General features: G+C 42.0%; 1 protein-coding gene across 1 annotated transcript; it reads right to left on the reverse strand.

Moving 5' to 3' along the window:
* Positions 1-3,839: 3,839 nt before the first annotated feature.
* On the reverse strand, positions 3,840-12,162 carry Hey2 (hes related family bHLH transcription factor with YRPW motif 2). The gene is made up of 5 exons (XM_027398430.2): positions 12,080-12,162; positions 10,037-10,115; positions 9,836-9,919; positions 7,473-7,554; positions 3,840-4,525 (listed from the first exon to the last, which is right to left on the reverse strand). Exons 1-5 carry the CDS (start codon positions 12,160-12,162, stop codon positions 3,840-3,842), a joined length of 1,014 nt encoding a protein of 337 aa, XP_027254231.1.
* Positions 12,163-12,619: the final 457 nt, after the last annotated feature.

The raw sequence follows: 12,619 nt of genomic DNA on the forward strand, positions 1-12,619 counted from the left end.
GCTGGAAAAGTAAACAGGACCACATGGAGTCATTGTCAACCCAGTAGGTATGATAATGAACAATTAATATAGTTTTCCAATTCCGAGGATGCCAACATAATACTGTTACTTCTATAGTAAAGGTATGGGATGGGGCTCAAATAAGAAACAGGTTTCAAACATTTCTTGGGCTTAGAACAGAACATGACTGTATTTGCTATTAGGACTACATTTGAATTTCTTCCCAGTCCCGTACCTTAAAGTGGTCCTAGTTCCAATAGTTACATAGCAAATATCCTGATTCCCCAACTGACTCCATTCTTGTCCTTTCCTCTGAAGTCCAAGTGAGGGCATGAGAGAAAGCACTACCTTGTGCTTAGAGAACCACTTCCCACGTGGTCGCCTGTGTTAGCCCAGGGCACTTTTCTTCTTTGTGATATCTTCCAGTGACATATGAAGATGTATCCTTTCCAGGATTATGAACTGTAGTGCTATAGTGCCAGATTAAAAGCCATATTTGCTGTGATACTTTGCTGCAGCTGTGGAAATATTCCCAGTCTCAGGCAATTGCTTAGACCTCAGAAGGACTGCAAGATCAAGCCTAACACCATTCTTCAGGAAGTGAAGTCAAAGCAGTGTCACTGGGCAACTAAAACATTGTAACAAACAAACAAACAAACAAACAAACAGACCCCTGTATCCTTAGATAATTAAGCTTACAGAGTCATTTGAAGGAAAGCCAAAGTAGCTCCCTCTATGTACACCATTAGCCTTGACTTCTAAAATTGCGTTCATCATTAGAAAAAGTGTTAGCGTGTCTGTTCAAACCCAAGATACATTTTTCCATGTTATATTTAACTAAGCTATTTTATAATCAATCTGTGAAGTGTATATTGTAGAAGTTCTTATTCCTTAAAACTGATCCTAAATCAACGGTCACTGATGGAGACTTAGACCCCTGTAAACAGGGACTTATAAAATCATAATCCTCTCTGATGATGCCTCGAAGATAATTACTGTTGCCTTGAGATAACTCATGACTGGCAAAATGAATCAGTTACATATACTAAAAAATATCCCAAAGGCTTCCTTCAGGTTATAATCCCTTAATACATATGAACATAGTGGGCACTGATCTAGTTAATACTTGGACATTTATTGTTTCAGCATTGCTTTAAAATTCCCCATATTTCTTCAAATAAAATAAGAAAGGTCATACTTGTCAATGATCTCAAGAAGAGCAATACCCCTCATTCAATCTTACCAGATCTCAGCATCTCAGTATACCTCACCCTTTGGAAGTCCTTGTGATCACCTAGGGCATCAGTTCCCACATACTACCCCAAACCTGAGGCGTACAGCCCAAGGCTGTGCTCACACTTGCTGATGTGAAACACAAAATTATGTTTGGCTGTGCACATGCACAGCTGTTGAGTTTGGGGAAAGCTCAAACTGCTCCTTTCTCCCTTTTATTTGACTAAAATACCTTTGAATTAATTTTGGAAGTAACTTTTACATAAAACTCACCAACAAACCAATACCTAAAGTTGTTTGCTTTCCCCTAAAACATATTTAAAAAGCCCAAGTTCTTTTTGTTTTTGTAATGAACATGAAAATGATCACACCAAAAAGCAGTACCCAGCTTCACAAGACAGAACCCCTCCCCAAACAATACGTAGACTTCATTGTTCAAAACCAAAATACTGTGAAAGTCCCTCCATACCAACTTTTTCATTGGAGCATTTTGATATGAATGATGCAAAGATTTATTTTTATTTTTGTATTCATTTTGGGGTTTTTGGCCTATGGTTTAGTACCTCACTTGATTTTAGCTTTCTCTGATGATGGGTTCACTACCACAACATCTCCACATTGTCAACAAAATTTTCAAAGACATAGAGGACCACCACGAGGATGCATGTACATGCCTATTGCATGTCCACTGATGTTCCAGAAACATGCCTTGTTTTTGAGCTACACAGTATGACACATTCTAGTTCCTTCTCTATGTTTGATATTCTTTTATTTGGAAATCTTACATTTGTACCTTTCCAAGAGCCGTATTTATGATCAAAAGATGTTGTTTGTTATGAGTCTGAGGTGGCAGAATCTCGATTTTGAGGCCAAGCTAAGCTATATAGCAAATTCCAGGCCAGGTTGGGGTACACAGCAAGACCCTGTCAATAAATAAATAAATAAGGAGGAAGCAACAAGAGGCAGAGGAAAATGATCACTCCTTGCCTTTGTAATTCTTAACTATGTTTTAATCTATAAGCTCCATAAAGTTTATTTTCAAGTAAAATGTGAATTCCATTTGTCAAATGATTTTGAAACACATGAAACAAAAGTATGGCTTAAAGAGTTAGAAAAGGAAGCCTCACATGAAAAGCATGTCAACTTGCCATTCTGAAAAGCAACTCATCCACATGAAATAGTCAAAAAGGACTTCATTTAATTAGTGAAATGTAGAGTTTTGCATAGAAAAAGGTTACAAAGTAATGCAGAAAAGACTAGATACAGTAATTTTAAAACAAATATTTATGAGTATAACTTTGCATAATCTTCAACATTCTCATTTATTGCTTTCTCCACACAGCAGAGAAACGAAGTGCATAAGAATACATGCTGTGTCTTTGTCTTTCGAATATAAAATCTCACGTGCTCAATTTCAATGTATTAGGAGATTATTTTGTCATTTAAACAAGATAAAAAAATCAAAACCAAAACACCATTATGTAGCTCTAATCTAGGCATGGTCAAAAATAATTTATGTACACTTCATTGCATACATTCTTTGTGATTTGGGATCAAATGCAATCGCTGACTTGACCAAGGGCGTTTAAAGCATGTAGCTTTTCTCTTCTGAATCCTCTGTCCTTATCTCATTACCTCAAGAAATGCAACATTGCCCCCTACCCAAAGGGGCAAGAACAGACATTACATGTTGTCTGGAGAGAACTGAACAAGTTAAATATATAAACACAGGCCAAATGTAACGGAATAAATTAATCTGAACTTGCTAACAGAAGAGTTTTTGAGTTGGCACCAATGAGACTCTGGTGGACACACAGCACGTAACTGCTTTGGAGTGCATTGTACAACTGTAAGTTTACAGAAAGAACTGCTGGGTCCTAAACCATGTCTCACTAGAGTATATGGGAGCTTGAAGGCAGAGCAGAAATGTCTGTTAATGTGGGCACTAGTGGAATTGTTCTTTACATTGCTAAATATCCCTGCTTGGCAAGTCTGCTTACAGAAGACAAAGACAAAACTATGTCTTTCAACTTAATTTCCATCAATCCTTATGGCCAATAAAACCTGTTGGTTTCAAAAGAGCACTATGTCTGCAGTCTAACACATGCTGTCTGTTCTCTCCCTTTCTCAACCTAACAGCCATGCCCTTCTGATCTTGTGCTACATTACATTCCTTAGCTCAGGCACTTAGAAAACATGATATATATATATATATATATATATATATATATATATATATATATATATATATATATATATATATGTAATTTTCTCCCTTCTCATTTCAGGAGAATTCAGTTATGGCATTTTGTTTCTTTTCCAAGTCAGAAGTATTGACGCACCACTGAATGGTGACATCCATATATTTTCCGGGAAAGGTTAAATGGAAACAGATGTGACGTTTTTTTAAGCTGCTGATGTCAGTTGCCAAGCTGCCTTAAACAAAGGGAAAAACAGATAATACATTTCCGTTTGTGAAGTTTGCTTCTCAAATCGCTTTATCGTTGCTGTGTGGCTCTGTAGGTATCAGCATGGCTACCTTCAGGGTGCAGAGGTTTAGAAGCTGATTCTGAAATGGACATTCAGTTATTATTGCCAGAAATAACTTAAAAGGCTCCAACTTCTGTCCCCCAGGGTCGGTAAGGTTTATTGTTTGTTCCATTGCTTGTCTGCTGAGGACTGGAAGCTGCTGACACTGACAAGGGTGGGCTGATCGCTGTTGCAGCAGCAACTGCGGCTGCTGCATTGGAGGGGAGCATGGGAAAGGCCCCTGCGAAGGACAGAGGGAAGCTGTGCGCAGCTGCGGTGGCCGCTGCGGCTGCGGCATGCACAGTGGCCGAAAGAGACAGGAGAGAGGTGGAGAGAGGTGGCACACATGGTGCAACGGTGCCTGTCGTTGGCATCCGAAGAGCTGAATCTGCATGGGCAAATGTCGCTGTGAGGAGGGCAGAGCCGTGGGCAGGAGGCACTTCTGAAGATGTAGATAGGCGACACGGGGTTGACTCCGATGTGTGGAGTCCGTTGGGTTGGAGCAGGGCTGTGGGGAGATGGTGGAAGGCTGCTGCCCAGTGGTGTGGGTGCAGGGGGTGGTGGTGGTGGGCCATGGAGGATGTCATCACTGCAGCCTCCCGCTGGGAGGCACAGGTGCTGAGATGAGAGACCAGGCGCACGCGCAGTGGATCTGATGAGTCAAGGCCTTCTACTGAGCTCAGGTACCTAGCCACTTCTGTCAAGCACTCTCGGAACCCAATGCTCATGAAGTCCATGGCGAGAGCATGGGCATCAAAGTAGCCTGAAGAAGAGATGAGGAGAGGCAGAGGTGAGAAGGCAAAAGAAAGAAAAATGGCTTTGAAGAGCAAGCACACACTTAGGTACCACTCTGGTCTTTGGGTGGCTCTTTCTGAAAACACAATGGCTGCTACGGCCATGATTTTTTGCAGGAGTAAAGAAAGGTTACTCTGCAAGTAGAATGCACGACAACTTTAGCAATACTATAGTTAGTCTAGGATTTAAATGTCGCAAGAGGAAAAATAAATTAGGCACATTCATGTTTCAAATGCCCCCTGGAGTGGGAGGGGATGTCTTAGCTTTTGTCTTGTGGGGTAATGACTTTCCTCAACAATACTTTTCATAGAAATGGAAAAAGTTTCACAGAATTGGTAATTTACAGGGCTTTTCCAGGATTGGACCCAGGACCTGTGCCTTCTATGCCAGCCCTCTGCCTCTGAGATACCCCACAAATCCAAATTAGTTTCTTTACATCTTGACATCAAAAGCATTTATAACATATCATTTCATGCTTTTACAGAGCAACATTTGCCTGTTTCCTTTAGGCTACTTTATAATCGAAGGATTATAAAAAATTGTTGATATATTTATTGGGCAATCTGGAAGTGAGGGGGAAAAAGGTGTTTGGAGCAAACACGACTATCAGGAAAACAGAAACAGCACCAAGCTGAATAAGAGACTATCATGAAGGGTGGGATGTCAGAAGTAAAACTGGTTTGCATTCCCATACCCTGGAGCGGTCATTAAGCAAAGTCCCTGGGATTGGGAGGAAAAGTTCCTCCATGTGAAGGTATTGAACAGAGAGATTGTACATGGCAGTCTTTAGGGCCCCTATCAGGCAGGAGCTTCTGAGTTTCACAAAAGAAGGAGGGAGGTAATGATCAGAGTTCAGAGACACCGAACATTTGAGAATTTGTCTCTCTATAGAAACCATAATTCTATGGCAGACTGAAAGGGACACACTAGCTTATTTGGATTTCACTGATGGCTGTAAAGTGACATTTGAGGTTTGCTAGCTATGCTGCTGTATATGGCTGGGTCTTGCTGCACCTTAAGGAATATGAATTATGTAACTCCTATTCTATTGCTGGAAGCAGAGGGAAATGATGACGAGCAGCTTTCTCCAAGTGGGTCTTGAGTCAACAACAGCAGGTTCCCATAACCACTTCATCCATACCAGTGCAGTTCTATAGTCTTCAAGCCAACTAATTAATTTACAACCACCTGCGAGGAGCCCTTCATCATTGTCTCTGTGTTACAAATGATAAAAACTGGTGCTCTGCTATTACTTAACTTGGCCCTGGTGACAGAGCTAATGCACTGGAGACGCATAGGTCACAATCAGGGAACTGCTCTAGGGTCCATGTTCTTTGCCACTACACTAGATGCAGCCGGGAGTCTGGGCATGTGAGCAAACATAGCATCTCCTCTTGTTCAAAGCTTACACCTCATAGATACCAATTACAGGGAAAATAGAGTAATCACATAGCTTTCCTTGTACCACACTTAACTTCACTGCTCTCCTGAAATCCTAAGGTGGCAGGTGTAGAGGCTGTCACACTACTTAGGGCCTGTGGAACTTATTCTGCTACCTTAACCCCCGGAGACCAGCAGGTGACTTCTGACTCAGGTCAAAGGTTGTAGTCCAGTTGGATGGGACAACTGACTTCTAAGATTTAACCATTAATGCCTATGTTATAAGAATATTTGCATCCTATGCTATTCTTCATTCGAGACAGTTTCTTGAGTCATTGTGACCTGAGGTAAATATACCATATGGACATCATGTATAGTAATCTCCTCTACTGACATGAGTAGAAGATGGTTTGGGTCAAGGCTAATGTTTTATCTGTTTTCAGATTAGTAAAAGTGACTTGCCTCTAATTTCCTGTGCTCTCCCCCCCCCCCCCCGCTCTGCCCTGCCCTGCCCTGCCTTGCCCAGATCTAGGACCTGCAGACTATTGAGGAAGCCTATGTATGATGTATCAAGGAGGCCTTCAGCATTCAGTTGCAGCACTGAACTTCTGGAAGCTTTCTCTTTATTCAGTTGTGAGAGATACCTGACTGAGATGAATCTCAAAGGCATCCATAAAGAGTGAAAAAGCTATAAAAGGGCAACATGAAGTCCAAGTGAGGTGGGAGCAAGTGGGATAAGGAAAAGTGAGTGAATATTACAGCCTTCACAGTTTCATCCATCTTTAGTATGAGGGTCCTACTCTGACCTGATAATTTTTCCATGATGTACTGTCCAGTACAGGGGACATTCTACGGTGGCATGGGGCCAGTTCTGGATATATACTCTGGTGAGTTCTCCCCAGGAACAGCCTGTTACATTGTTCTTTCCAGTAGAGATTTGGTACCTGTACTTCAAATGTTGTGGTTGGTGTAAAGTCATGACAGGCCAAAATGGTCTGGAAAACGATGAAAATAATTCTAGAGTCACTTCCTTTAAATAGCTAAATTATTTCAGTTTTAGCCTTGATTTAATAAAAGTGTGTGTGAGGCACACACACACACACACACACACACACACACACACACACACACACACACAGAGAGAGAGAGAGAGAGAGAGAGAGAGAGAGAGAGAGAGAGAGAGAGACCCAGCCTTGCTTATAATTGGCTGTTTGTGTGTTTGGTTTGGTTTTGGGGCAGAGTCTAGCTTGCACTTCTCAAATCCCAAACAAACCTCTGGCCAGGCTGCTGTGAAGGAAGCTTTACTCCCACAGTATTAGGGAAGCAAACACAAATCCAGGATCAAGTGCTTCTTTTGTTCTAGAAGTCCTTTCCCAGGAGTTCAATCCTGCCATTAGCTTGATTGCACTGCTTTAATTTGGGGCTGCCTATCTCAGCTTGTTAGGGGGCTGTTCAACTGTAACTTCCTTAGAATAGTAGAGGGAAAAGATGAAAAGAGAAAGGTAAAAGGGGTGAACAATGGTGCCAGCTCTTACCTTTACCCCCTGTTGCCTGAAGCATCTTCAAATGATCCACAGTCATTTGCAATATTTCTGCCTTTTCCAACTTAGCAGATCCCTTCAGAATAAAATCACAAAGCCTCATGAGTCCTGCAGAAACTAACTTGGTACTTTATATAATGAACTTAGTACTCCAGTTCCAATTTTGCCTATCATTATAAAATTCTATGTTTAATGTCATCACAGAAAAAAAAGATGAATTTCTTTTACTTTACATTTTAAGTGTGTGTGTGTGTGTGTGTGTGTGTGTGTGTGTGTGTGTGTGTGTGTGTTGCAGGTAACTATGCAAGTCAGGGCAGCAGAAACTGTTAAAGCTGTTGTGAGCCACCCAGTGTGGGTGCTGGGATCAAGTTTTGTCCCTTCTCTTAACTTTGGAGCCATCTCAACAGCTTCTGAAGTCTTTCTAAACTTTGTATAAAAGTACCAGTTACTATGGCATAGCGATGATGTCAGCTTGTGATGCTAAAGACCAGAATAAGGCACCGAAATGATTTGTTAAACAGTAAGAACAATTATATTCCTAAGATCACCCCACAAACACTACACCAACTGCAAAACTCTCAGACTTTGTGCTGGATCTCTTATAGATACCGTGAGTAAAGGAAACAAAATAGGAAAGGACTTTCAAGGTTACCAGCAGGTGTCACTGTGAATCCTAAGATCACAAACAAAAAGGACTAATTCACAGTTTACTTAAAGAGCATCATACATGCCCAATGATTTTCCAATCATTCAAAACTGCTCTTAATAAAATAGTCTGGCAAATACATTTTCATTGCTCCTCTTCTTAAAGCAACCTTTGAAAACCAACTGAAACAAATGTGTCACTTAGCGTGTCTTGGGGGCTGTGGTGGCTTCTAACTAACTTCTTAGCAGAGGGGAATAATTAAACCAATATTTGGTTTGTTGTTGTTGTTGTTCTTTTGATGTGTGTGTGAAAGAGTCCTGACATTTATTCTAAGTTCCTAGATTCCTATAGTTGGTAGTTTTAAAATTTATTTATTTATTTATTAAATTACCAGCACCCAGTAAATAGAAGTTTCAGTCCTTTAGCTGTTCTGAAGAATATTCTTCTCCTCTAATTGTGACAGGGCCAGCTCACTAGGGTTGGCAGCCAGATTTTGTAAATGGGACCGCTTGTGTTTATGGTAACTAATTGCCAACTACTGAGGCTTGCTCTTAAGGTTTAAGTCAATATTTATGAAAAAAAAAAGCCTAACAAACCAAGACTAAGAAAAAAAATCACCCAGGTGACTGCTTATTAATGTTACAATGTAGATAGTTCTGTACTCAAAACAAGTAAAAAAAAAAGTCATAGGTTATTGCCATTTTCATTTGCAGCCTACTAATCAGCAATATAATTATAGTATAGGTAAATTATCAAAGACAACCTCAGTGTATGAATTGCACAATGTATTTTTTGTCTTAAATATATAAAATCAATAGCATAACATGTCCTGTACTTTTCATTGTTCGCCATGTCCATAAAGACATATGAGCAGTTGCAGCGAAAGTGCCAAACTGCCACCCTGGATGGTCTCCAAAGGCTCTGTGGAGCTTGCTTTACAATGTTTGCAGAATCACGGTGTAAACAAACCAACAAAAAGGCATAAACAACCAACTGATGTTTTGCACCCAATTTGGAACTCAATTGAAAACATTTTCAGCACAGAAACTGCTACATAGTGAGGCAGACGGAAAAAGAGACTTTCAAAGCCATGAAAGAAAGTGTAAGTATTTGGTTTTCTGCTTTCCCAAATGTGCAAAAGCTTTTTCCTTTTTATGTAAAGGAATACTTGAAATTTGAAAAGCAGCATTTATGACTAATTTGATTTTTACCAAATTCAAACTATGTCCCAAATCAAACAATGTTCTATTAATCCAAGAATTAAAAACGAAAGTGGCTTGCTACATAAATTGTATTAGTATAATTTAGGGAACCAAAATAGAATCTTTACTTCCTTGACTTTGATTTTTTTTTTTAAGTGTACTTTCAAAGTTTTGGGGAAAAATGATATTTCACGAATGATACATTTCTTTTCAAGAATACTACATACAGCACAATTTTAAACAAAATCCCTGCTGGATTCAAAGAAAGAACAGAGAAAGCATGAGTCCTGTTACCCTTAAGGGGAAAATAAGCTGAAGAATGGAAATGTTTTCAACTTCATGATGGATTATGTTTTTAATAGTTTGGCCACAACAAAGCATTTTATTGAAATGGCTGTTCTCTGCTGGATCGGGGCGCACACACAATTATTTTAGTGAGCTTCAGCAAGAGTCCACATTTCCAGATGAGAAATCAGATTCTTTGAGCTTGGGGGTGGCGGGTAACTTACTTGTTTTTCAAAAGCCGTTGGCACTAGCCGTCTCAACTCAGATAAACTGTTATTTATTCGATCCCGACGCCTTTTTTCTATTATCTATCCGAAAGAAAGCAAAACAAAAGTTATGAATTCAGCAACATCATTTAGGGCAGGAAAACAGCAGCAGCTATAGAGTTCTAGATGGTATGGCATTAAAGAGACAGGTTCACTTACCCCTCTCCTTTTCTTTCTTGCCATTATCTGAGAGGTGGTTGTTGGTGAATTTGACCTCATCACTGAGCCCGCGCTTTGCCTGTGAAGGAGGAAGCCTAAGTCAGGTGCTGCATTAGAGTAGTAATTGTCCCTCATCCCCCTGCTTCATGGTACCCATTAATACTCAGATTCATTGCACAGCTCATGTCTATGTTATTATTTTTCCTTAGTTTTGCATTCCTTTTTAGTTCCCAGGTAGTAATTATGCCTTTCAGGGGAAAAAAAATGTTAGTGAGGCCTTGTGATGGCTTAACAAGTTAAGGCAATGGCTACAAAGTTTGACCATCTGACCCGAGTTCCATCCCTTGGACCCATGTGATGAAAGAGAACCACTTGGACTTCCACAAACAGAGGTGATGGTGACATGCACCTAGCCACACACAATAAATAAATGTAATTAAAAAAAAAAAAACGCCACTGGGTAATTTAGCTTGCCAATTCAAATGGCAAAAAAATTGAACCTGAACTTTTGAATTCTCCAATGAAATAATGATGGCCAGTTAGGGTGGGAGGTCAGAGATTAATATGTTCTCTTTCTCCTCATATATTTCTTAAAGGTCAGGAAGCCATCTGATAATATGCCTTGTAGTCTCTCCTGCCAGATACACTGAACATCACATGAGCCTCATGATAAAACAGTCACCACAATTCAACTTGTTTCTAAATGACACTTTTAAAACAAACCAAGTACTTATACCATTCCTAAATTTCAACAATCATATTTGGTAACATAAAAAGGACAGGTTGTAAATTTTGCATATTAACCTTTTAAAAGAATATCCCAATCATATCACTGGTAGGGAAGTTAAACTTTGGTTTAGTACTTTGCTTGCTTTGCTTTGAAAATGAAACTGTTAGTAGCCATCAAACTAAGCCTAAATCTCGAGAAGCTGCAATCCACCTCGAGTTTACTAAGAGGTGTTTTTATACTGAAAAGTTCAACCAAACATTTATTTACTCACAGAGTTGGTCATACTCTCCTATGAGTATACATTAGTCTATGTCGCTTTGAGGTTCACAGATACTATAATTCTTTTCGGTCTTGAATTCTCCAGGCCCTGCCGTTTGTTCTCTTTCGTTTTAGACATTCTCCTATTACCCCATTTTCTCACTTCTGGATCTTAATTAGACATCTACCATCCCGTTCTTTGTCACCCCTTCTCTACAGGTTTCACCTTTTCACGTGACAGCCTCCGTTTGCATTTTCTAAAAGGAGACACTTAACAATGAGAGCTGGTAAATTAGCATCTCGTGCATCTTTTTTGCTCTTGCTGCTTTGGGACTTTGATTTCTAAGTCTTAAAATAAGTCTGTGGAATAAAACCAATTTTCTACATACAGGAAGGATTTCGTTCTTTGAGTGACAGCTGCAGATAAATAATTAAGGTGCTTCTGGGCATGCCAATTAGAAGCAATTATCATTTGACCCGCCTTGGCTCTAAAATGCCTGGGTAATCTCGCTGTCACAGGAAACTGGAGGTCTGTCTCCTGTGATCACAACGCAGATCTTTTGGAGACTAAAGGGCAAGCGTCAAAGCAACGCTGCCTGGTCCGTTCCTTAAGCCTGTCACTCATGGGTGGGTCAGCCGGATCACCCTCGGTCAACCTGCGCAGCTCCAACGCAGAAGCTTTAATTCATCAGAAGCTCAAGTCGCGATTCCAGCTTCTTCCAAAACAGAAATCCAGTAGTTGTTTTTGTTGTGTTTTTTTTTTCTCCAGACCTATTTTGGAACTGTCCCTAAATACGGTTCCAGTGGCGGGGGCGTCACCCGGACGTGCCTGTACGCGTGCTAGCGCTGACAGCCCAGGACCCTCCCTCGCCATCTCCTGCACGCTCCCTTCCAGTCGCGTCCCACGCCAAGTGCGAACCCTACCTCTCGCCCCACCCCGACTCTAGCTCCGAGGGCACCCGCTTCTAGGGGACGACTTTCTCCTCTCCACCAGGATCCCAGGGATTTCCTGGGAGCCCGAAGCTCCCCACACTCTCCCGCTTCTGCGCGCTCACCCGGAGTAATTGTTCTCGCTTCCCACGTCGATGGTCTCATCCATGTCGCTTTCGGAGGTCGTCTCCTCGCAAGGACGTTTCATCGCGGCTAGAAGGAGCAGCCACCAACGTCGAGCCGGACGCAGCGCGCTCCCCGCGGGCCTCCTCCCTCCCTCCTTCCCTCCCTCCCTCCCAGCCCGTCTCCTGCAAGCGCGGCTCCCGGGGCGGCGCGGTCGGCTCCTCCAGACTCTTTCCCACGCCGCAGCCCAGCCTGGGCGCAAGAGCAGGCGCCAGCCACGCCTCCCGTGAGGGCGGGGCCCCTTTGCTTCTCCAGGCCCCGCCTCCCTGGAACGGCGTGGCTTTCTATTGGCTAAAATGGAGGGGGCGGGCCCGTCTTGGCCAATGCCGGCCGCGAGGCCCCCCCAGAGGCGTGGGAACGCGGCCGCGCACCTAGGAGCCTGGCGGTGACTTGGAGCGGCGGGCGAGGGCGAGGGCGAGGGCGCGGGCGCGCTTGGGGCGGGCTCCGGGGTTTAGGCCCTTCTCTGCACGCCACGGTCTCTC

Source organism: Cricetulus griseus, chromosome 2 (genome assembly GCF_003668045.3).
Source record: "Cricetulus griseus strain 17A/GY chromosome 2, alternate assembly CriGri-PICRH-1.0, whole genome shotgun sequence".
In the NCBI taxonomy this organism is placed as follows: domain Eukaryota; kingdom Metazoa; phylum Chordata; class Mammalia; order Rodentia; family Cricetidae; genus Cricetulus; species Cricetulus griseus.